Genomic DNA, 27,167 nt, shown 5'->3' on the forward strand with positions numbered 1-27,167 from the left:
TATTCTGTTCCCATTTTTTGTTGATCCATACTTTTGCCCTTACTAGTCTGTGATCACTTCCTGTATTAAATCTATTAAGCACTTCAGTATTATTTATTATATATCTTCTGTTGGAGAGGATGAAGTCTATTTCATTGTAAGTTTGTCCATTTGGGCTTCTCCAAGTCCATTTTCGGTTGATTTTCTTCTTGAAAAAGCTGTTCATAATAAAGAGGTTATTTTCCTCTGTGAATTCAATAAGTTTCTTTCCTTTTTTTCATTCCTCTGACCAAATCCAAATTTACTGATGGAGTTCAGATGGTCATCTCTGCTTCCAATCTTGGCATTAAAGTCACCCATTATAATTATGTAGAATTCTTTAGAATTATTTAATGTGCATTCTAATGTTTCATAGAAATCTTCTATCTCTTCATCTGGATGGTCCGTAGTTGGGGCGTATATTTGTATAATTTTCAGTTGGTATCTTTTATCTATGAAGAGACTTAGTTCAGCTATTCTTGATGTTATTTTATTAACAAACAGGACATTCTCCTTGATTGTTTTATTTATTAGGAATCCTACACCACTAGTTGAGTTTCTGTCACATTCACAGTGATAGAGTAGATGTCCATCTTTTAATCGCATGACAGTTTCTTCTTTCCTTCTTATCTCTGAAAGGCCCACAATGCCCCATTTTATATGGTCCAATTCCTTCATCAGTTCTTCCAATCTATCATCATCCCACTACCACTAACTGATGTTAATTCTGTCGCAAAAGTAAGATTGTTAAAACAAACTATCAAGAGGAAACGTGAAATCAGCGAAATTAATGAAAGTAGAGAAATAACCACAATCATCACCAGACTAAGGATGGAACATTTTAAAGGCATGAAAATTCAGCCAGACAGTACCAGAAGCTATGAAATATGCAAGAACTGTCCAGGAGTCCAGCAACTGTTGCTGCTCTACAGAAAATTGACAATAAACCTATAGAAAAGCTCTACTCCATCAAAGTTCAACAGATTGCCAAAGCAGTTCTACAGGCTCACAGTCATATCTAGAAGCTCTTCAATGGACTCGATAACAACAACATCATTTGCTGTTAGCCCAGTCTCACTAATGCCTATAACTTTTGGCAAAGTTGCACTAACCAATGCCAAAAACTCCTCCCTCTTGTTCCTGATACTTCTGGCATTAGTATACAGAAATTATGCCGGTCAAACTGGGCATTTAGGAAGAAAACTGCTTATCAGAAATTAAACATGTTAAAAAAAAAAAAATCATCATCATGCATATCAAGGATTTAGGCCTAGCCTGGCTTGATGTCCTCTTAAAAGATTCCGGCCTTAGAAGTCATCGTTGAATCTTTTAAGAGGACATCCTGGTTTTCTTTTTCCTAATGGCTTGTACTTTAAGGCTTGTTTTGGTAATCTTTCTATTTTCATTCTTTGAAATTTATGTTTATCCATTTATGTTTATATTTTTAAATTTTTTCTATTACTGATTCTTGGTTTAATTCTTTCATAATTTCTTCATTTCTTTTGTGATCAAATAGAGGATATTTTGCAGTTTTTTTCATAAACTTCATTTCTGCTGTTATTAATCTTTGTTTGTTATTTTGTTTTATTGTCCAGATTTCGCTTCCATACAATAAGACTTGTAGGGCTAATGTATTGTATACTTTTAGTCTAGTTTGTTTTTGAACTAGGTTTGGTTTAAATATAGAGTTAATTACACCTGTAATTTTTAAATATTTTGCAATTTTTATGTTTATATCTTTTTCATTTTCATATGTGATCATACATCATAGGTAGTTAAATGAATTCACCTGTTCTAAGATCTTGTTATCTATTACTATTTTAGTTCTTACTGGATCTTGTTAAAGGCCATAGTTTTTTATTTTTCTGTTGATATTATCACACCATAATCTTTGGCTATCTCATTTAGATCTAAAATAGCTTTCTGTAAGTTATCTTCAGAATGTGTAATTATTATTTCGTCGTCGGAAAAAAGGAGAGTGTAGGAAAAAGTTTAATACCTCGATGGAAATTTTTATTCCATTTTATTATTATTTCATTTAGGTAAATATTAAATAGAGTTACTGAGAGGGGGGCATCCCTGTCGGACCCCTTGGTTTATCTCTCTCGTATATGACAGCTCATGATTTAATCTTATTTGTATTTGATTATTTTCATATATACTTATGATAGCTTTTAGGATATTATTTGGTATTTGTCTTTCTTTTAATATGTGAAAGTCTTTTAATATGTGAAAAAAATAATAATAAATAAAAATAAAGATCTGGTAGAGCTTTTCACATAACCAATGACAGCTATCAAGTACTCTGGCAATAAATAGAAATGCCATAGTATAACTGTTTTGTTGAAAAATTTAAAGAAGCATCCAAAATGTAATGCATCTCCCACTCAATGTGGTCCACTGCATTACCAAGCACCAAGTTTGGCCATCATTCATCAATGATGTTGTGTTTAAACAACTTGGCTATGACAAGTATCATGTATAATGCAACAGTACCAGCTAGTACATCTGATTTCATGTATTTATTGTTTAATTTTCATCTTTATGTTGTTCCCACCCATGAAAGATTATTAGTAAATGTATGGTACATTTGTACCATGGGTGGGCTAAAGCTTTCCCCCTCATTTTTATCAATTTTATATATATTATTTTGTAATTTTTTTATTTATATTTACATAGTCTGGAAACCCTGCTCTAGAGACCAAACATGAAACTTTTTCAAGCTACTTCAGTCTCCAATCAGCAGGCTGGTCTCACACCAGGCAATGCAATTCATCTCCCACCTAAAGACAATCACAAACATCCATACCTATAGTGGGATTCGAACCCACAACCTGTTGGTTGGGGAGCAGGTATGCTAACCACTTGGCCAACCAGGTCGGTAAATACACTCCTGATGAAGTGTACCCTGCCAACATACAAAGCTAGTTCAGCATTTGTAAGCTTAATAGAGTTTTTTTTATATTACTTCTTGTCATATGGTCATTATACTAGAATTTTTTTGAAGAAATGAGTAAAACTTACTGAAGTGACACTGATTAGTTCTTATTCACTGGTTTTATTGTCAGGTTAGCAACAGATCTGATGAATGTGTGATTCCCACCCAAGAAAGATTATTAAAAACCTTTAGCACATTTTGTACCATGGGTGGGCTAAGGATTTTTTTTTTGCTATTTTATCATTTTTTTATATATTTTTTGTAATTTCTTATTCATTTTTACATAGTCTGGAAAAACCCTGCTCTAGAGACCAAACATGGAAATTTTTCAAGCCACTTCAGGCCTCCAATAAGTGGGGCAGTGATCTTACACTGGGCAATGAAATTCATCTCCTACTAAAGACAATCACAAACATCCATGTCCACGGCAGGATTCGAACTCCAACCTGTTGTTTGGAGAGTGATATGCTAACCACTTGGCCTACCAAGCCAGCAAATTGTTTTTTTAAGTCCATGCTTCTCAATTTTCCTTTAGTAATCACATGCTAACATGCTAGAGGACTTTTTTCCCCCCACCAGACAATTTCTTTCAGACTGTATATTCATGTACTTCTTATTAAAATGTTTATCTGCTTTATTTTCCTTAATTATTTTCAAGTAAAGTTTCAAATCTTCCTTTCACAATATTTTCTTATTTATAACATTTACATTTTTCAACCTGTGTACTGTGGTTCCAGGTGTTTAAAAGTTTCCAATACCAAGAAATTATTTCCTTTGAGAAATGCACGCCAACTACGTGCATTTGTGGGCGGTAAATAATTTCTTCTAAGTTCACTAAAATTATAACCAAATCTCCCTTCTGTATCTGAAGAAAAAAAAGAAACCCTACTTTAGACTATTTTCTCAACCTTTCTTTAATAATATCCCTAGAAGACTGTTTTTCAGTTGATTTTTATTTCCTAACTGTCTCCTAATGAAATTTAAAGGAATAACACTAATACTTAGTTTCGTACAATGGGATCCCTGTGTCTGATGCTTGTTAGCTAAATACCCAATATTTGATTTGATGTCAGTATGCCTCAAAGGGATACTTTATTATTTATTAATGAATTTAAAAATTAAGAGTATATTTCTTCATTTGTTATATACATCTATTATCTTTCATCTGGCAGTGTTACATTCTGGCTGTAACTTGCTGGAATTAGGAAAGTACTTGGCTGGTTACATTCCTAATATTTTCTGCACCAAAAGCTAATTTTCATTCCCAAAGAAATGATTCTCTCATTCAGGGGATGATATCACCCTCCACTGAGAAACACTGCACTAGACACATTGAACTTTCTCAAGCCACTTCAGACATCCAGGAAGTAGGGTGTTGGTCTCACAATGATCAGTGAAATACATTTAACACCAAGACATTCACAAACGTCTATTCTGTAGCAGGATTCAGGCCCGCAGCCTATTGGTTTGAGGGTAGGCATGATGCCATCCACTCAGCAAACCAGGCAACTTGGTTGCAACAGGTTATTTTCCTAATATGCAAAAGACGAGATCATCCAATTAGTGCTTTTGCATTAACAAAGAAGGAAATGAAACATGTTCATATTGCAAACATAAACATTTGGCATTTAAATTATGAATGATATATCAATTAATTAATGTAATTAATCACTGGGAGGTTACATACCACGTTCTAACCTAGGAATTTCCTCATCACTATTATCAGTGTCACTGCTATTTTTCTTGGTTAAGGAACAACTATTATTTTCTAGTGAATTCTGCACTTCTTTTACTGCTTGTACACTGCTATGTAAAGAAACATAATGCACTTCCATGCAGTCGTCTACAAATGGTCCACTTGTATGATCTTGTTTTGCTAATAAATATATACATGAACAAATTAAGCAAGTAAGATAGATAGATTGATTCTCTCTCTCTCTCTCTCTCTCATATATATATATATACATATATCAAGTTGACTAACAATCATGCAAAATAAATGTATTATAACATGCCTGGATATAAAGAGAATGAAGCCTCCGTAGCTTAGACAGTATAAGCAAAGCCCTTTGGTTGGAAAGACCTAGATTTGAATCATGTTTAGGATGCAAAGAACTGTTGGACAAGGAAAGCAATGGAAAACCACTTTATTAATTATTCCCTAGTAAAGTAGCGTTATTACCCACCAACTAATAGGTTGAGAAGAGAAGAAGAAGAAAAACAGAGTACGAAATATTAATTCAAACCTTTTAAACCCCCCACCCCCATTTTCAAATGCAAGTTATGTTTAACTTGTGTAACTACAGTAAAATCATCATCATCATGCATATCAAGGATTTAGGACTAGCATGGCCTGTTCCGGCCTTAGAAGTCATCATTGAATCATTTAAGAGGATGTCTGGTTTTCTCTTTCCTAATGGCTTGTACTTTAAGGCTTGTTTTGGTAATCTTTCTGTTTTCATTCATTGAACGTGTTCCATCCATTTATGTTTATATTTTTTAATTTTTTCTATTACTGGTTCTTGGTTTAATTCTTTCATAATTTCTTCATTTCTTTTGTGATCAAATAGGGTATACTTTGCAGTTTTTCTCATAAACTTCATTTCTGCTGTTGTTAATCTTTGTTTGTCTTTTTGTTTTATTGTCCAGATTTCGCTTCCATACATTAAGACTGGTAGGGCTAATGTATTGTATACTTTTAGTGTTTGAACTAGGTTTGGTTTAAATATAGAGTTAATTACACCTGTTATTTTTAAATATTTTGCAATTTTTCATATGTGATCGTTCACATATTCACCGTAAATGAATTCACCTGTTCTAAGATCTTGTTAGCTATTACTATTTAAGTTCTTGCTGGATCTTGTCCTTTAAAGGCCATAGTTTTTTATTTTTCTGTTGATATTATCATACCATAATCTTTGGATATCTCATTTAGATCTAAAATAGCTTTCTGTAAGTTATCTTCAGAATTTGTAATTATTATTTGGTCGTCGGCAAAGAGGAGAGTGTTTAAGTTTACTGTAGGAGAAAGTTTAATACCTCGATGGAAATTTTTATTCCATTTTATTATTATTTCATTTAAGGAGATATTAAAAAGAGTTGCTGAGAGGGGGCATCCCTGTCGGACCCCTTGGTTTATCTCTCTCGTATATGATACCTCGTAATTTAATCTTATTTGTATTTGATTATTTTCATATATACTTGTGATAGTTTTTAGGATATTATTTGGTATTTGTCTTTCTTTTAATATGTTAAATAATATGTTTCTTTTAACTTTGTCAAATGCTTTTTCAAAGTCAATAAATGCAATATGTGTTTCTAAATTGTATTCTCGTCTTTTCTCTATTATTAATTTTAGGCAAAAGGCCAGGTCTATATATGATCGTTCCGGCTGTAACCGTTTTTTAGGAAAGTATTACTAATAACTTTAAATTTGTCTTTAACCACTTGTCATTGGAGCATATCTTCAAAGTCCTGTTTTTTAGAGTATTAATGATACCTAGTTTTCATGTTGGGTGGTAGGAGTTTGTACATATATAATGGCCAATATTTGTCGGTTTCCGGTAAACAGTGAAGGAAAGACTGTCCAAGGGAAGACGTGTGACAAGTGTATCAAGAAACGGAAGTGTGTTCTGCTTTTCAATCTCAACTGTGAACTGTATGCATTTGTGTTGTTTGTTTAGGTGTGGCAGAGGAAGGTGTCTAATGTCTGGTGGCCATGGGGCCAGATAGCGAAACCATCGTCAACGAATCTAGAGCCATATAAAAATTAGCAATGGGGGGAGATAATGGCGAGCCCATGGCTGTGCCTTCTTTTTGTAGGTAGAAAGCATTTTGCCACACAAAATAACCAGAACGAATACATGCACAAAGAGCGTCTTAATTTACCGAAAACCGACACATACTGGCCAATATATACACATAAACTCCTACTACCACCCAACACAAAAACTAGTTGCCATTAATACTCTAAAAAACAGGGCTTTGAAGATATGCTCCAATGAACAAGCGCTTAAAGATGAATTTAAAGTTATCAGCAATACTTTCCTAAAAAATGGTTACAGCCAAACCACTAGCAACAAAATTCTCTACAAGACCTCACTAAATCGCAAAGATAAATTAGACTACAATAAAACTATAACCATTCCATACATTAAAGGGACATCAGATAAAATAAACAGAATACTACAGAAATACAACTTTTAAACCTCGTGCAAAAATAAAATGCTTACTCAAAGTCACCCAAAGACCCACTCCCTCCGTTTGACATTTTGAACACCATTCAAAATGTCAAAATTATGCTTAACAATAAAATAATAGAACAAGTTACAGAATTCAAATACATGGAAAACATAACCTTGCAATACAACACTGATTCACACTTGGAAACAAGACTACAAATTTACAACAGAATGAATGGCATAATTAAAAGAAATTTTGGAAAACAAATGACTAAAGAAATTCCATTAAGATTACATAATATGGCCTCTAACCATCACTCAAATTTGGAAGTGAAACCTGGATTCTAAAACAAAGAAACAGACAAAGATTGGAAGCAGCACAGATGAAGTTTCTAAGACCTCTCCTAAGACTCACTAGATTAGATAAAAAGAAAAACACAGAAATAAGAGAACAATTAGATACAAAGAGCATCATACAAGAATATCAGCAAAATTGGCTACACCACATAGAAAGGATAAATAATAATAGGATTCCCAAACTAGCATATAAATATAAATCTACAGGAAAAAGAGACCACGGACATCCAAGACTAAGATGGAAAGACCAACTTCATCTACAGAGCAGGAACAGGACATAAAATCCCTATACCTGAATTGCTCAGACGATGACGACGATATTCTACGAAATGGTCTAGAACTGGCACAGCAGAGTGCTTTTTTTGGTTATATACTACATTTTTATTTTGAGCCTCTTATTATAAAACATCATGTAGATAAAGAAACCTCTGTTGTTAATTAAGGTATCTTTATTGGTTTTTGAAATCAGAATGGTGTACTGGCAACAAATTCACTTTGGATGTGACCTGTACAGAGAAAGACGCTAAAGTGTGCAACAAGAATAGAAAGAATAAAATCCCAGGCCTTGAAGTAAAATTCTGTACACAGAGTGTCTGGGTCTTGGAGATTTCCATGTTTTGCATTGTTTATAGGCTCTATAGTAACTTCAGGTAGATACTATATGCCTGCTAATTGGGCATTGTCAAGAAAAATTTTAATTTTGCATTAAAATAGGGACCAATATCTGTCAGTTAAGGTTTTTATCCTTACATTGGGATGTATTTCTAGCTCGCCTCCATGTGGTGCACCCTGGGTAATGCTAAATGAGCTAGAGCAATTGCTGGCAGGCAGACCTATCTTAACAATCTCCTGGCAGACACACATGAAATCACAAGCTATACAATTACCAAATGGTCCTTTTCAGGACCACAAGAAAAGAAAACTGGGTGTTAATTTCCGAATTTGCCAACTCAACATTGAAGGAATCAGCTTTGCTAAAAGTCAATATCCCTCAAAAATCCTTCGAGAAAATGATAAACGAGGTGTGGCTATTAAATAACAAGACTTTGCAAAATTGTGATTTATTATTACAATTGTGCAACTTAATTGTTATCCCCTTCAACATATTCCCCTCCTCTACACTAGTGGCCAAAATTATGGAAACCTTTTGTAAAAAGTGTATTTCTGAAGTTTGATGGCTCATAACACCACCTTTTTTTGGAGTAATACCATAAAATTATATATATATATATCAATGAAAAGATAATTTAATCAAGAATGTAATGCAATAACTTTTATGAAGGATTTTTTTTATTAGAACAGCAGTTATAAAGAAGAAAAGTGAAACACACAAAAAAAATGAGACATACAAAAATTCTCACAATGTGAGTTAATACTTAGTTGAGTAACCTTTAGCGTTAATTACAGCCTTACAATGCCTTCCCATTGAGTGAACCAAGTTTTTTAGTTCTGCAGCTGTTATAATGTGAAACCAAGATCGAATTATTGCTTCTATTAATTGGATTTTATTGGTGGGTTGCCTCTGACTAACAGTTTCTTTAGTCGGCTCCATAGATTTTCGAATGGTTAAGGTCTGGGCTATTCCCAGGGGCCATTCCAACAGTGGAACATGATTATCTTGAAACCACTTTTTGCACACAACAGCAACATGACATGGAGCTGAATCCTATTGAAATATAAATGCTTCATTATCTTGGAAAAGATCACATGCAGAAGGCTTCAATTTGGGCTCAAGTATTGCATTTATGTATTTTGGGGAATTTATATTCTCATTAATCATGGAAATTCTGCCCACACCTTTTGATGTCATACAACCCCATATCATAACACTAAGTGGGTGTTACACGGTAGGTGTAATGCAATCAGGATGCAAATCTCCAATTCTTCTCCTTAAGTATTTTATGCCATCACTACCAAACAGGGAGATTTTGGTCTTATCACTCCAAATAACACTATCCCATTGTTCCGCTGTCCAGTTAACATGGGTTTTAGCCCAGTTTAATCTTTTTAACCTTTGTTTGAGAGATAAAAATGGATTTTTTCATGGAATTCTAGCATTTAGAGCAAATTCCTGCAGTCTGCGGCGAACTGTCCTTGCACTCAACTTCATATTGTATTGCGTCATTTCATCTTGTATACACCCAGATGATTTTCTTCTCCTGCCTTTACCAGTCTCGTTTTGTAGTGACTGAGTTTCCTCATACCTCTTCAAAAATTTAGAAATACCACCTTTGGTTAAGTTTCCACCAATTTTTCTTCTAATTTCTTCATAACTGTAGCCTTGTTCACTTAATAGTACTATTTTACATCGCTTTCTGGGTGACCAGTCAACTCTTTGCAGTATTTCTTTAATTTTATTATATTTTACAAGCTAACTAAATGAAAGAACACAAAAAAAAAAAACAACCAACTCGATAGCAATCACATAACACACTGACAAATGTCCTCCTCTCAGCTCCAATACATGACATCAATAGCTGAATCCTACTGTGACCTTACTGACTCATTGCCAAAACACGATGACACCTGACTGGCTCTCTAAACACCTATGCTCATTGGCTACATTCAAATGAAAGAAAGCTAGTTCATATCAACCTAAGCAAGTTGTGCTTCTTTTTTCTGGTTATTTGGCTATAACTTTTCATAGAATACAGATAATTGAACAAACTTTGTTGCATTATTCTTGATTAAATTATCTTTCCACTGATATATAATTTTATGGTATTACACCAAATAAAAGTGGTGTTATTATGAGCCATCAAACCTCAAAAATACATTTTTTCCAAAAGGTTTCCACAATTTTGGCCACTAGTGTATCTATACACTGTTGCATACGAATTTTCCATTGTTGGAAGCAGTGCTGCAAGTCATCAGGTATTATCTGCTTCAGTAGTGCTGCTGTTTTCTCCTTTACCTCATCGACTGACTGAAAATAGGTGCCCTTCAATGCAGATTTCAACTTTAGAAAAAGGTAAAAGTTGCATGGAGCTAAGTCCAGCGAGTAAGGTGGATGGTCCAACACTGGGATCTTCTTATCAGCCAGATACCGCTTTACAGACAGTGCACTGTGGGCTGGAGTGTTGTCCTGATGGAGAATCCAAGCATTGTTCTTCCACAGATCGGGTCTCTTCTTTCTTCCTCACTCGTTCTCTCAGCTTGGCCAGAACCTCAAGGTAATAATGTTTTGGTTAACTGTCTGACCCTCTGGTGCTCATTCAACCGTTACCATGCCATTGATATTAAAATAAAAACGATCAGCATTGCCTTCAGTTTTGACTTGCTCATTCTTGGTGACGTGGGAGTTTTCCAGTGCATCGATTGTCTCTTTGTTTCTGGATCGTACTGCAAAATCCATGTCTCATCACATGCGATGATCTTCTCTTGCAAGTCCGGCTCCGTTGTCAGCCATTCCATGATGTCAGTGCAAATTTGTTCCCAGACGTCTTTCGCTCCTGACACAAGTTTTTGGGAACCGTTTCGGCACAGACTTGTTCATGTTCAATTGCTCATGCAAAATTTGTCGTACAGTCTCCTTATCAATGCACACCATGTCTGTATCATCCGCATGCTTAATCGGCAATTGTTGCGAACAATTTCCTTAATTTTTGCAATGTTTTGTTTGGTTGCTGCCGTGACAGGGCAACCTGGTTGTTCGTCATCTTCAACGTTTTCTCGAACTTCAACAAAGCATTTGTGCCATTCAAACATTCTGCTCCTGTTCATGTTCCATTGCTCATGCAAAATTTGTTGTACAGTCTCCTTATCAATGTGCACCATGTCTGTATCATCCGAATGCTTAATTGGCGATTGTTGCGAACAATTTCATTAATTTTTGCAATGTTTTGTTTGGTTGCTGCCATGACAGGGCAACCTAGTTGTTCATCATCTTCAATGTTTTCTCGAACTTCAACAAAGCATTTGTGCTATTCAAACATTCGCACACGTGACATTACATTATCAGTGTACACCTCCAGGAATAGTTTCAAACACTCAGCTGGTGATTTCTTCAATTTCACAAGGAATTTGAGATGAATGCACTGCTAGAGTTTAATGTTAGACATTATTCCAGCAAAGCGACTTCACACGTGTTTCTTTTATAATTGCCTAGAAACTAACTACAAGCGACAGCAAACAATGCAATTTCAACTGCTTCTAGAACCTTCAAAATCATTCATGGCACAAGCGCATCCCACTGCTATGAGTACACGATTCATAGCACACCTTGTCTCCTTATTTAATAGTCACACCACATAGACATAGCTGTTATTCAAGAGATGCACACAGATAATGAACAACAATTGAAATCTAGAGGGAAAAACTGCAGGGTATGATATACTAAGAGCTACAAATCACCAAGATCATGGCTGTGCAACTTACGTATGCAATAATATAGAGAATGCGAACTTAATATCAGCCCATATTAATCAGAATATACACACTATCATAGCCAAAATTGAAGATCCCATAGTGGTTAACATCTATAAGCCTTCCCTGGTAGAATGGCCACCTGAAGTAATTCCCATATTTCCACATCCTACTATTTACATAGGAGATTTTAACAGCCATCACACCATGTGAAATTACAATAATAATGAATAAAATGGTGAAGAATTAAAAACTGGGCTGAGCAAAACAATCTTAACTTAATATTTGATGCAAACAACGACGGAACCTTTATTTGAACCTTGATTTTTCTCAAGAACTGGATAAAATAGTAAGATGGATAACACCTGTGAGTGAAAACTAAAACAGATTCATTGGAGCAGTCATACCAACAGCGAAGAAGTATATTCCAAGGGATTTCCGAAAGGAATACATATCTGGCTGGAATAAAGACTGTGAAGAGCTAAACCAAGTCTATTTAGAATCTGGCAACTGTGACATAGCTGGCAAATTACTCCAGAAGCTTGATAACGAGCGCAGAAAAACATGGATAAAAACTACAGAGGACTTAAGACTTTAAAAAATCAAGTAGAAAAGCATGGAGCCTATTAAAGAAGTTAGGCAGAAGTAACCCAATTACTCGTAAAAATCCTTTCATGACCCTAGATCACACTGCCTGTCGAACAGCCTCGCTGTCTAGAGCCCTCGAGATCAACAACATGCATGGGAGGTTAAAAGATCACTCAAAACTTATGACAAAGTGCAGCTGATAGTTCCCAATTTTCAAAAGATTTTACCACAGACGAAATAACTGAGGCCTTAAAGAAGGTGAAAAACAGGCAAAACATCAGGCTTAGATGGTATTCGTCCTGAATTCTTAGTTAACTGTGGAGAAAAAAAATGTCCGTCAATGGCTAACAAGATTCTTTTTTCACATTTTAAAGATAGGAAACCTTCCAACAGTCTTTAAGAGAACCAAAATAATAGTCATATTAAAACCCAACAGGCCTCAAGATCAAGCAGAGAGCTATCTCCCAATTGCACTCGTCAATTGCTGTTATAAGCTCCTCGAGAGACTCCTCCTTAACAGAATTAGGCCAAAAATATCTGAAGTTATCCATGTTGAGAAAGGCTTTAGGACTCAACGTAGTTGTACGGACCAAGTATAGTATGCCCACAGATACGAGACCTTTCGACACTTCTGTGCATCTCAACAGAAGGAGAATCCATTCCGATAATAGGGTAGTTTACATATAGAAATATCAGGTAAAAAAGTGACTAAAATTTTAAGTCTAGTTGAACTAGCCATTCAACTTAATAATAAACAACTCATCCCACTGTATTGTGGGATGAGTTGTTTATTATTACACGTCAGAAAATTAACTTCTCTTTTATGATCATTGTAGTTTTTAAAGGTAACTATTTTCTTTGTATAACAGTTGGAAAATTTTACCTATAATGCACGTGATTTCGCATGTGTTGACCAATTCATTCATTGCCTTATTTCTTTCTCCCCTTCAACATGACTTGACTCTTCTTGGCAGTCTGCCAACGAGAGCTCTCCCTTCTGTGGTCGGACTGCACTAAGCCTTACTACCCATATCGAAGCAGACTTTCAGAGATGTTTGAAAACTTCTGTAGTGTTTGTTGACCTTACTGCTGCATATGACACAGTATAGAAAGAGGGGATGCTATACAAGTCATACCATGCCAATCCATCATACGACTTATTGGTAGTATGCTTTCTGACAGGTTCTTTCATGTGGTACCGAGAAACAAAATGAGAAAGCTGAACAATGGGCTCCCACAGGGCTCAGTATTAGCACCAATTTTATTCAATTTATATACATCTAATCTACTGATAACTAAGTCAAGAAAATTTGCTTATGCTGATGATATAGCTGTCGCCACCCAACATACGAACAGCAAAGTAACTGAAGATATTCTCACAAATGACCTTAGAACCATTGGGGAATACTTTCATAAATGGAGACTAACACTAAACCTCAATAAGACCGAGATTAGCTCTTTTCACCTAAACACCAAATTTGAAAATAGGAAACTTCAGATCAGCTTTAACAACACAATGCTGAGACACTAAGATTTCCCTAAATATCTGGGTGTTACCTTGGATACAACACTATCTTTCAAAAGACATCTGGAGAATATCTCTTTAAAGATCAGAACCCATAATAACATCATACAAAAACTGTGTGGTTCTACATGGAATTCTTCTGCTATTACACTGCAATGCTCCATACAGGAGTCTAATCTGCAGAATATTGTTCATAAGTATGGCTAAACAGTCCTCATATCAAGAAAATCAACACGCAAATAAATGCAGCGATGAAGACAATAACAGGTTGTGTCAAATCCACTCCTCCTCTACTGGCTTCCAACTTTCTGCAATACTGCACCATTGAACCTGCACAGGCAGATGCTCTAGTAAAAGAGTACAAAAAAATAAACAGCAATCCCCTGTTACCAATACATGAAGACCTCCCACATATAAGTATAAATCGCCTTAAATACAGATGGCCTCCACTAATACTGGCTGAAGAACTAGTAAATAGCAATTTCAACATTAATTCAAAATGGCTAGAAATTTGGAAAGAAAACTGCCACCAGACTTAAAAAAGTATATCCTTCCCAATCAAAATCTGAAAGGAATTGAGCTTCCATGTCATCTATGGAAAAGCTTAAACAGGATACGCACAGGACATGATATCTGCACAGACAGCTTACACAAGTGGGGAAGATCACCTACACCCCAATGTGACTGTGGAGTCATAAACCATCTGGCCTATTGTGGAGGACTGCAGCATAAGAGCCTACCCTGGTAACCTGGACTTTTTTGAGGCAGATCCTTCAGCTTTTGAATGGCTAGTTCAACTAGACTTAAAATTTTAGTCACTTTTTTACCTGATATTTCTATATGCAAAACTACTTGTTTCATTTTTATTGTCTGCACAAATATGTATTTATATATTTTGATAGCATGTGTCTTTATTATGCCATACACTAAATAAATAAATACTTTTACATCTGGAGAAATATGGGAGAATGCAATCTGATGTTTTGACAGCTTTTGGTTTCCATATAATTTCCTGTTTGAATAGGCTGTAGAATCCTCATACATTTAACAAATGACAGAGAAGGGAGCCAGGATCACGGCCGTTTGGAAGGAATCAGTTTCATACCACCACAATAAGAAAGAAGATATGAAGGATAACAAGAGCTATAGAACTACTAGTTTAATCTCTCATGCAAGCAAGATTTTATTAAAGACCACTCTAAATAGGATTGAGGCAAAAGTTGAGGCAGAGATCCCTGAGGAACAAACAGTTTTTTAGGAAAGGCAAGAGTACCAGAGAACAGATCCTTTGCCTTAGGCAGATCATAGAAAAGTATAAAAAATTAGACTACCTATGGTAAAGTGTTTCATAGACTACCTCTAAAACTTTTGGCTGTGTTCAGTATGTGAAAATGTGGGAAGTAATGAAAATAATGGGTTTTTCTCAACATACTATCAGGTTGACAGCTAACTTGTACAGTGAGCAAGAAGCCATGATAAGAACTAGTGTTGGATAACTGATTGGCTTGTTAGAAAGGGAGTTATGAAAGGATGCCTACTTTCTTTTCGTCTGTTTAGTATCTATGCTGAGGACATTACGCATGTAGCATTCAATGAGCTTAAGACAGGAATTTAGGATAGGTGGTAAATTGAAAAATTCTTGACAAAGTTAACGAGATCAGTAAGAACAGAGTACATCAGTCAGGCATGGCAATACAAAGATTATGGTTCTCAAAGAAAATACAGACAGGGAAGCACCTGAGAAACAAGTGTACCTTAATCGACAAAGAATTAAGGAAGTTGGCAAGTTTGAGAACCTGGGATCCATTATAGATGTGAAGAATTGCTGTTCAGAAGACATCAAAAGATGATAAAGAATGGCTAAAACAACAGCGAGAGACTTGTCTAAAATCTAGAAGAATGGATCCTCAATTCAGGAACAAAATTGAGGATTGTGGCAACTGTTTTTCCAATGGTGACTTATGGATGTGGGACTTGGAACCTAAATTTTTTTTTTTTTTTTTTTGTTGAAAGTTTATTTTTCACTTGGTTAGAGTATAATATAATTAGTTTAATCCTTTTTCCAAGTGTGAGCAAACAAAGTTTGCACCTGAAAGTATCTTCAGGACTGGGGTAAGGTGGTACAACACCAGGGCAACTCGTTGCAAAGGTGGAGTAAGCTACCAACACTCCTATCTCAGCATCTCCTATAATGCAAAACACATCTCCTTGCGGATATGTCTAATGTTATGCATTAAGGGAAGGGCCACTACCCAGACTAGTTTCGACCTTTATTGAGGTCTTCAGTGGGAGCCAGGCCCAAGTGGAGATACCAGGCAGAAGCATTAGCAGGTCATTTCTACCTATAGGAGTTGCCAAATGGTGTGCCACCCTTTTTTTAATAAATTACTCTGGATTTAGAGAAAGATTTTGAAAGTTTATTTTTCACTTGGTTAGAGTATAATATAATTAGTTTAATCCTTTTTCCAAGTATGAGCAAACAAAGTTTGCGCCTGAAAGTATCTTCAGGACTGGGGTAAGGTGGTACAACCTTACCCCAGTCCTGAAGATACTTTCAGGCACAAACTTTGTTTGCTCACACTTGGAAAAAGGATTAAACTAATTATATTATGAAACCTAAATAAGTCTGATAGGAAGAGGATAGCTGCTTTTGAGATGTGGTGTTACAGAAGACTGTTTCTGAAAAGCAGACAAACAGATGGATGCTAGAAAGAATTGGCAGAACTTTTAGGTTCCTTAAGGATATTGACAGAAGAAAGTTGAAATACTTTGGACACATTGAAAGGATGGAAGGAGGAATTCTCAAAACAGTAATAGAAGGTAAAGTTACTGGAAAAAGAGGAAGGGGTAGGAATCAATGAGATGGATGGTGTGTCTGAAGTGATTGATCTTCAGAGGAAGCCTTCAAAAAAAGCACACAGTAGGACCACCTGGCATGAATTAGTGTGGCTCATCTGAGATCATCTCAGATGAGCCACACTAATTATGGATCATCTGAGTGATGAGTAATACACTCATCATGGATCATCTGAGTGACCATACAGCATCTGTTGATATTCAATGAATAGATGGATGGATGCAGAAGAAAGATGACTTGCTATGAGGAATTGTTGTTAAGTCTTTATCCTCTGGATTTTAGATGAATTTGGGGTGGTCATCAATTTGTGAAGGAGCAGCTGTGTATTCTGATTGTTGTAAATTTTCCCTTCCAGTTTTTTTTACACAATTGCTTGCCATTTTGTGACTATGTTTTATGCTTAATTGGAATTTTTTTTGTTTTTTTTTCCATGTAGGTGGTATTTTTACTGTGAGAACTTTGGATCACTGTAAAAGATTTTCTTTATATATTTTTCCTTTACTAACATGAGATGGCACGACAAATCCATGAATTTTGTTTGCCCTGTACTAGAAGTCATCATTTGATGTTCCATAAATAAGTTCCCTCAGAGGTCTCAGATAAGGCTTTTCATGCTTTCTATTTTTCTAATTTCCACTTTTTCTAGAACACTTTTGGCTGTACTATTTCATGACTATTAGTTTTAGCTACTGATGATCCTTTCATGTAAGATCACTAATTTGGTAAGGATGATTAGATAAGTACCAGATCGACATAATAGAGGAGACTGAAACAAAAAACACAAAAACTGGTGAGATCTTTCTGAGCAATAAATACAAAATGCTATATTCAGGCAATGACAGTCAAGGAAAAGAAGGAGTAGCCATAGTGTTCAACATTAAATACGAAGCTAATCTTCTTGAATGGCAGGCAGTCTCAAGTAGAGTGATGTGGGCAAATATCAGAATGGGGAACTGGATAATGAGACTTATTTATGCCTATGGTCCTACAGAAGGTTCTACTAAGGTAGAAGTGGAGGAATTTTTTGAGGCTCTAGAGAAAGCTACTGACACAATGAAAAAAGAAAAAGTTGGTCCTTGTTGGGGATCTAAATAACAGAGTACAAAATGATTGTCAGACAGAAAAATATTTTAGGAAAATTTGGAGAAAAGAGCAAAGCTAATAATAATGGCAAATACCTGTTGGATTTCTGCTCAGGACATGGACTGGTTATTACTAACACCATGTTCGAACATAATAATGTGGAAATACCAGTGGTGGTGGTTGTCAGTAGATGCATTGGTGCAGTTGCAGTCATTTAGTTGATTGAGTGGTGGAGACAGAGTAGGTGCCCTCCAACAAGTCTCTGGACTCCCTGGAGATGTGAAATAATAGTAGTAATAATAATAAAAATGTGCACAAATTCACATGGAGAGAAGAGGCAAGGAATAAAATAGCATAGTCTCATTGACTATGTTATTGTTGATAGTGATGTTTTCTCACTGGTGCAGTACACCAGAGTGTACAGAGGATTTGATCACCATTTAGTCTTGAGAAGAATAAAATTGAATTTCATATTAAAATTGAAAACATGTAAGAAAGTTTTAAAGCGAATAAAAGTTGAGCAGCTCTCAGATGTGAACTGTAGACTAAAATACACAAAGACTATTCAAGAAAAAATGAAAGAATTTGAGAATAGAAACCAAACCTTGTAGATTCAGTGGCAAGCCTTGAAGAAAACCCTGATTGATTCAGCCAGAGAAGCATCTGGTGAGGTTGTCTACAAGGATAGAAAAATCAGAATTCCAAGGAGGACACAAAGAGATAAAGAGGCAGTGAAAGAAACATTATCAAACATTCCTGGCAAGTAAGTTAACTCGTGCTCTTAAGAGAATACAGAGACAAATGTAAGAAAGCTAAACACTGTAAAACTAGCTAAACAAAAGTCAGTCATGAGATGACTTTGGCAAGAACATAGCAAATAATAAATATCAAGAAGTAGCAAGATATTCTGGAGGTTGTTGAAGAAGCTTAGAAATGGAGGAAAGAGATGATAAAGGTCACATGAAAACTGGAGAAAATTATATACTTGAAGTATGGAGTAATTACTTCAAAAAATTGCTAAATGAAACAAGCAGTGATAGCACAGTGGTAAAAAACACTCAACAGGCATACAGTCAAGAATACATATCTATACTTGAAGTAGAAAAAACCATCAAAGGCTTGAAATGTGGAAAGGCAGCAGGAGTAGATGATATTCGACCAGAAATGCTTAAGTATAGTGGTATAAAAGTCTTACAGTGGCTGCACTGCATAGTTCAGAATGCCTGGACAGAGGGACGAATTCCCGATGATTGGAGTAGAGCTCTTATAGTACCCATATATAAAAAGGGAAATAAAACAATGTAAGAATTACGGAGGTATTTCCCTACTGAGTGTTCCTGGTAAGATATATGCAAGTATACTTGAGAAATGGTTGAGAAGAATTGTGGAACAAAAGCTTGGTATAGAACAAGCTGGATTCAGGTCAAATAGAGGCTGTCAGGATCAGATCTTCACTTTACGACAAATAGTGGAGAAAGCATGGGAATATAACAAAGATCTGTATTTAAGTTTTATCAATTTGGAAAAGGCATATGACAAGGTGCCAAGAGAGAAGCTATTCAATACGCTAGAGTTATATGGTGTCAATGGGGCATTATATCAAGCAATACTTAGTCTTTATTTGAGTTATAAGTCAGCAATTAGAATTGAAGAAAGCAGGAAGATGGTTTAATTTTAAATCTGGTGTGAGACAAGGATGAACATTATCCCCCCTGTTATTCATTATTCATATGGATCACATTATGAAGGAAAGTGGTATTGAACATGATATCAAAATTAGAGATGTTAATGTCAGCTCTTTGCTTTATGCAGAAGATGTTATACTTGTAAATAAATCTGCTACAAGTTTGCAAGATTCCCTGACTAAATTGAATAACTGTTGTAATAAATATGGCATGAAGGTCAGCAATAAAAAGACAAAGACAATGAAAATAGGTAGAATCATTGAAAATGTCAACTGCGTTGTGAAAGGAAAACCTGTGGAACAAGTAAAACAATTTAGCTACTTAGGCACGATTTTTAGTGAAGATGGTAAATTAAATATGGAAATATACAACTGAATCAACAAAGCTGGTATAGTAGGAAGTCAATTGAATAAATTCATATGGAATAAGAGGGAAATGAGTCGGAACACTAAATTAGCTGCATACAAGACATTGTTCAAACCAGTTTTAACTTATGGATCTGAGAGCTGGGTCAGAAGTAAAACACTTGACCACAGATATGAGAGTCCTGAGAAAGATTAGAGGCGTGAACAGATGGCATCAATGGCAATATCATATTAAAAATGAGGATATTAGGAAAGAACTTGACATTGTCAGCATTCAGGAATGCATTAGCAGAGCTAATCTTAGGTGATATGGTCACTTAAACAGAATGGGAGAGGAAAGATTAGTAAAACAAGTGTTCTCTGTCGATGTTATACTTTTGCAGAGAACGACCCAGAGGAAGACCAAGATATAGGTGGATTGGTACGGTACAAAATACCTTAGACCAGTGCTTCCCAAACTTCTGAATGTCAGGGCCCTCTTTGCAAAAATTATAATATTTCACGGCCCCTCTCGAAAAAAAATCGTAATAGAGAGATATATTATTATAATATTTATTGTATTTATATTCAATACAAAACATACACAGCGAATATTGCAAAAATAAAATGCATATATTACATTTTTTGCCTCTTACCGTTTGGTTCTGAAGACAATGCGGACTGTGCTGGTAAAATATGAAATACTGTCCTTTTTTTTTGAGTCTGTTTCTGCTTCTTATTGTTTGCCGGTTTTAATTTTTATCAGCCACTTATCCATCTCAGGGTTAAATTTTTTAACAGAGAATAGATCAAATAATATCACCACTTACCAATACTAGCACACCAAAGACGATTTAACATGAAATTAGTGAATATTACCTGAATAAGGGAATCCCCAGACCAGGAACATTTTTGTCTTTTGTGACTTTTCTCCCTTTACGTTAATTAAGCCTAACGTGAAACAGAGAGTAAAGGCAGGTTATTAAAACGTTCGTATGATTGGTGTGATATTAACAAAAGATCGCGCAACCGAAAGATAAAAGAATAGCTGACAATTGAGTTGAATTGCTAACTCTCTTCAACCAAATTCCATATGTGAAACTGCCATAAGATTCATTATATATATATATATATTACTTAGTTTTAACACTTTTACGAATTTTAACACGTTCGGTTGAATTTTATTGTTGCCTTGGGAAATCGAACTCGCACACATCTAATTAATAACAATAGTTTTTAGTTAGATACTGTGTTTGCCCATGCAACATATGGTTTTGTTTCAGTCTATACAACATAGTTTCTGTATGAGGGGACATGTGATTCATTAATTAGTGTGTTTTTAACCACACTAATTAATGTGTGGTTAAAATCACCACTGCAAGGGAGTTACTATCTCCCCACATGAACTTGTTTAAGCTTTTTTTCATGTGTGAAGTATGTGCAAAACTTTTATCGGTAACAAAAAACTAGCTCGGATGACAGTAATAATATAAAACGAGTTTTGATATGTATATAAAGTCAATATCAACAGTCCCTAATTACGAACACATGAAAGGGACAGGAAGATTTGGAGCTTCCCTGGAGAGCATTTGAAGTAAATACAATTAACCACTGCTTTGAAATGAAACATATGAATAAGCAATATTTACTAATATTCATTAAGCGTGCTGAAATACATACGCAGGAAGCAAAGTTTGTGAACCAACAACACCAATGTGTGAATTTTTCCATTAAAATATAAAAAAATAACAAAAAAGAAATAATAAATAATGAAAGTTAAATACGTTTCATTTAAAATAAAAAAAATCTGCTTAGTCTTAAAACATTTTAAATTTGTTTTCATTATTTCACGTCCCCCCCCCCCGAAGAGGGCCGTAGCCCACAGTTTGGGAAGCGCTGTCTTAGACGATAGAAATACAAGATCTGATAATGTTGGAGTCTTGACAAGTAACAGACTGATTTGGAGGAAAATTGTAGACAGGAAGTTAGTAATGATGTAAATTTTTCATGTAGAACTATCATATCCTGTACATCCCTTGAGGGTGCATGGCAGGAATTTGATGATGATGCTTAGATGGTGATAATCATTCATGGGGAGGAGAGCTTCACTGAGCTTTTATGACATGTCACATCAAAAATGGTAATGGAGCTGATAATTCCTGCAACCATGGGAATTTTGGTCAAGTCCAGTGAAGTCAAATTGAACTTATCCTCATCTCATGTGGTGCCCGTCATCCTCTCTGTACTTCAGACAGGATGCGAATGAGGAAAGTAGTGTACTTCAGAACCGAGGCTGGCAAAGTTAAGAAAACTAAAGCAAAAGTCAGCAGCAATAACATGGCAAATGACAATAAAACAGAAGAATAGGCCCTGAATCTTGTGCGACTTTCACCCACTTTTCTACGATGGCAGAAAAGAAAAAGGAAGAGTCAGGGGTGCTAACAATCCCACAAATGAAGGCAATCCATCTTTTGGAAAGATTACCTTGGCTGTAGATACTCCGAATACCCACACTCTGGCAAAGTGACTACTCAAATTGACTTCCTATTTAAAGAATTAGGCAACACAAAAATAGATATTCTAGCCATAAACAAAACAAAAAGAGATGACAAGTCATTAATTTTCCTTGGCCCAGCAACTAACAATTAAAAACAAGGCAGAGTCAGATTCATTATAATTAAAAGACTAACAATGAACATTTTGTGTAACATTCTCTCCAGAAGAGTTGGTACTCTGATGATAGATCTTGAAAGAAAGGCCACCCTAAAAATCATCACATGTTATGCTTCTACGTCAGCCTGAAGTGATAACGAGATAAATGAATTCTACAAAAATCTTGAGGAGCTGCTACAGCAAAAGTTCACATACACTTTTGTCTGTGGCGACTTTAATGCTAAAATTGGGAAGGACATAAATCAAGAAACCTTCATCAGTCAATTTGGACTAGGTAATAGAAATGAAAGTGGAAAGAAATTTCTAGAATTTGCAGAAGCAGAAAAATTTTTCATCGTGAATACTTTCTTCAATAAAAGAGTAGAAAAAGGTGAACTTGGGAATCCCCAAATGACAATATAAGAAATGAAATCCTAACAGACTGCAAAAGAATAGTCCAAGATGTAGGAACAATTGGTAGAAAGCATTTTGACATATTCAGATCACCAACCACTAAGAGCCATCTACAAATTGACCAAAGGAAGAAAAAATATGGCAAATGCAAACCATGCAAAGTGACACTCAAACATTTAGACCCAGATTTGTTTAAGCAATGTGTTGATCAAACAGAATGGAATATTACTGAATACGACAATGACGGATTATGACACGCTCCTGGAAAATCTATCCAAGTGCATGGAAAATTCTGAAGTCAATCAAGAACCCCCCCCCCAAAAAAAAAGACTCTCCATATAAACCTTCAATTTACTAAAATAGAGAATTGAAAGATAAACCAAATTCACAACTTGAATACAAAATTATTTGCAAAGTATTAAGAAAGAAGATACCAGAGGCACTATTAGAACAAGGCACCTACAGGGAAAAAGGGCTGAAAAATGCCACTGAATCTAAAAAGAGCTAAAAGAGAATTAATTATGAAAAGCCAATCCCAACAGCATTACTAGTTCAAGATAGAAAAAGACACACAAACAGAACAAAAATAGGAAAAGATAGTACAAGACTTCTACAATGACCTTTTTTGCATCAAAATATCCTATACCTGAACCAAAACTTGATAATATATACTATATACCAGAAATGCTTACAGACAAAAAAGAATATGCACTCAAAAACATGAAACCCAATACAGCTCAAGGAACTGATCAGATGAAAACTGATATTCAACGAGGAAGACCACAACTCTATAAAGCTATGGTCAAAAGATTTACTTGATACATAAAAGCAGGAAAAATACCATCAACATAGAAGGCATTTAAGAATTACTGTCCTATATGTCTGCTATCACATATATATAAATTAATGACAAAAATTATATCAAACAGAATCAAAACCACCCTTCAAGAAAACAATAGTAAAAAATAAACAAGATTCAAAAAAGGATATTCTACAATAGATCACATACAAGTAGTCACCCAACTTAGTGAATGATGCAAAGAATACTAGATCCCTCTTTGCTTTCTATTTATCAAATTTAAAAATGCCTTCGACACCATAGAACATAATGCAGTTTCAGAGACACTACTAGAACAAGGCATCGATCCAGTCCACATCAATCTAATTGAAGAAATCAACACTGGTAGCTCTGCACAAATAACCTTATTCAACGAACAATAATTATCACCATAAACTGAGGTGTGTGACAAGGAAATGTCATATCACCAAACCTTTTTACATGCACTCTGGAAAGCACTTTAAGGGAAATTGACTTAAAAGGTGACCTAAACATCGATGGAGAGCTGCTACAAATAGTAATGTTTGCAGACAATATAATACTTATAGCTCAAGACTCTCTGCAAGTTATACAATGTTTCATCAAGTGCACCATGCCTGTAATAAAACAAGACTAAAAATTCACCCTAACAAAACCAAATTGATGAAAAATAAATAATGCCAAACCCACACCATCCAACTAAATAAAATCATCATAGAAAGTGTAGAATGAATCATACACGTACCTTGGTCAAACAATAAACATGGACAATGATATTTCTGAAGAAATATCTAAAAGAAAAAGAGCTACATGGACCTCATTTTACTGTATAAAATCCATAATCACAGATCTTAAAGTTAGATATCAAAATAAGAGCTAGCATTTTCAACAGCTATGTCCTTCCATCTTTAACGTATGCCTCCGAAACTTGGAGCACCACACAAAAAGAGGAACTTAAGTCTTCAAACCAACCAGCATGCTATGGAAAGAAGAATCTTACGGATAAGTAAAAAAGGCCATATCACAAACATAGCTATCATAAAATTAACTGGAGTAAAAGAAGTAGTGAAAACCATACATGACAACAAGGCACAGTGGGTAGTCATATTGCGAGACGTGACAACAACAGGTAGATCCCACTTGTGTCACAAACTAGTATCCAATATCAACCAAGAGAAAACCTGGCAGACCTCCAACTAGATGGGAAGACCGGAGTGATAGGAAACAAATGGAGAAGATCGCCATTGTTGGAAACTTTGTTACCTGCATTCATGGAGAATCCTGAAAGAAATAACAGGTCCATCCAGATAATCACTCATGCTGATGTTTAGTGGAAAAAACACACATCTGGAGATAATTAACTAAATTTATTTGGCTGAATAATAATAATAATAATTAGATTAACCCACTTCTTCATCTTGGTCACCAAGGCAACTTCATGGGTGCAAAGAAATATAGTAAGCATGTGCATGAATGTATACACATCAACAGGAAGGCTAACATATACTGATTGCAAAAGGTAGGCACTTCTCCTACAACACTAACTGATGCCTTCTATGGATGAGGTGATGGAATCCTGCTGAAGGTTTCAAAATGATAGTCTCCCAGATTAATGGTAATGTGATGCAACCAAATATGTTTAGGTTTGGAGAAAGTTGTAGTTCTGTGGAAGATTCCAAAATTATTTCTCTGATTTATATCTGCTTCTATAGAAGAGGGAGGTTTTCCCACTGAATACAGTGATCTGCATCCACTGCATGATCATCTGCCACTCTGGAACAGCTGTAATGATGATGCAGTAAAGGCTACTTTCAGAAACTAAGCAGGAGCACTACAGCAAAACAGTGCTAAATGGGACAGCTTTAAGTGGGGTATTACTATGCTTTCAAAACTAAAGAATACAAGTTAAAGAATAAAAATTGTTCTACAACCTAAAGCAATGATAGTGAAGATTCAACCTCTGCATACTGGATTGTAGTTTTTGTTTCTGATCAACTGTCAAAGCACCTAAGGCTGCAAGGCTAGGCCAAGTGAAGGGCCTAAAATTATTTGGGGAAAGTGGAATGGCAGAATTACACATAACCATTTTTTTTTTTTTTTAATTCTGCCACTTTCCTCATGACTTGCTAAAACAAGAGGGACTTAACTACCATCTATTCATTCAAATAATTTCAAAACTAATATGCGTGGAAAAGTTGGGAATCAAGATTATTATCCTATGGTATTCTAGAATTTGTTTTTTTTTTTTTTTTTGCTATTATACTTCAGGTCAATCCATGAATGTTAGATTTTAAAGCCATATGTGTGGCTTTAAAAAAAATAGCAATAAGGAATATTTATGAGTGAAGTTTTTTTGCTATTATACTGCAGGTCAATCCATGAATGTTAGATTTAAAGCCATATGTGTGGCTTTAAAAAAAAATAGCAATAAGGAATATTTATGAGTGGAGAGGAGACATTGTTATGAAAAGCAAACATCAAATTTTATATAAAAAAACTAAGTTAAATCATTACTTAAAAAACTCTACATAAAGTTAAAATTCTCTTTTATGGTGTAATACCACACTGAAAACAAATTTATTTTCAGTGTTATTAGGACACTTAAAATAGAGGGTGGCTCATAAGTCATGTAACATATTGTAGAAAAGGCCCATCTTTGTGCACAAGTTTTTTAACATCACCAGATTTTTTTTATTAGTTATGAAAAAACCACATCACATAAATACCATCCATTTTCGGCTTCACAAAGACCCTTTCACTGGTCCTTTCTACAGAATGTTCCATGACTTATAGGCCACCCTGTATTATTCCATAAATATATTTCTCTCTCAAGAAAACAACTACTACAGCATTATATAAAACAAGCTAAAATGATCGTTTGCATTACATACCTACTTGTAGCTCTCCTAGTGCTGTGAATCCTTGAGTTGAAGTGCACAGTTTCTCCTAGCATATGCAAATACAAGTATTAATATTAAAAATTCTGCAGAACCGTCAGAGTAATAATAATCTATTTGGGTGGCTGAGTAGACAGAATCTCCATTTGGAAACCAACAGGTGGGATTATGGATTCAAATCTTGCTGTGGCATGGATGTTTGTGAATGTATTAGATGATCTCATCACCTGCTGTCAGACCAACAACCTGCTTACTGAAGCATGAAGTGGCTTAGAAAAGGATTCTAAAACTGGATTGCTCAATTATTTAAACATAAGTAAACAATTCAATGGAATAAAGATAGCACATAGGAAGGAATTAAACAACAGTTTAATGACTAAAATATTTCATCTTTGTCAGATACATCATCAAGGGAAAAATAACTGTAATGAGTACACATGCAAACA

At 35.2% G+C, this 27,167-nt stretch overlaps 1 protein-coding gene across 2 annotated transcripts in view; it reads right to left on the reverse strand.

Annotated features, from left to right (window-relative positions):
- The window catches only part of RNaseZ (ribonuclease Z), a 336,200-nt gene that overhangs the window by 224,577 nt on the left and 84,456 nt on the right, over window positions 1-27,167 (reverse strand). Inside the window, exons 5-6 of one of the 2 annotated variants that reach the window (XM_090407252.1) lie at window positions 26,716-26,770; window positions 4,644-4,832 (exon numbers count right to left, since the gene is read on the reverse strand). The exons of the other annotated variant lie outside the window; for it this stretch is intronic. Coding sequence (XP_090263378.1) covers window positions 4,644-4,832; window positions 26,716-26,770 — 244 coding nt within the window. The remainder of the gene's footprint in view (window positions 1-4,643; window positions 4,833-26,715; window positions 26,771-27,167) is intronic. 2 annotated transcript variants of the gene reach the window in all.

The sequence above is a fragment of the Typopeltis vanoorti genome, chromosome 17 (genome assembly GCF_054136105.1).
Source record: "Typopeltis vanoorti isolate ZY-2024b chromosome 17, IOZ_Tvanoo_1.0, whole genome shotgun sequence".
Lineage (NCBI taxonomy): Eukaryota > Metazoa > Arthropoda > Arachnida > Uropygi > Thelyphonidae > Typopeltis > Typopeltis vanoorti.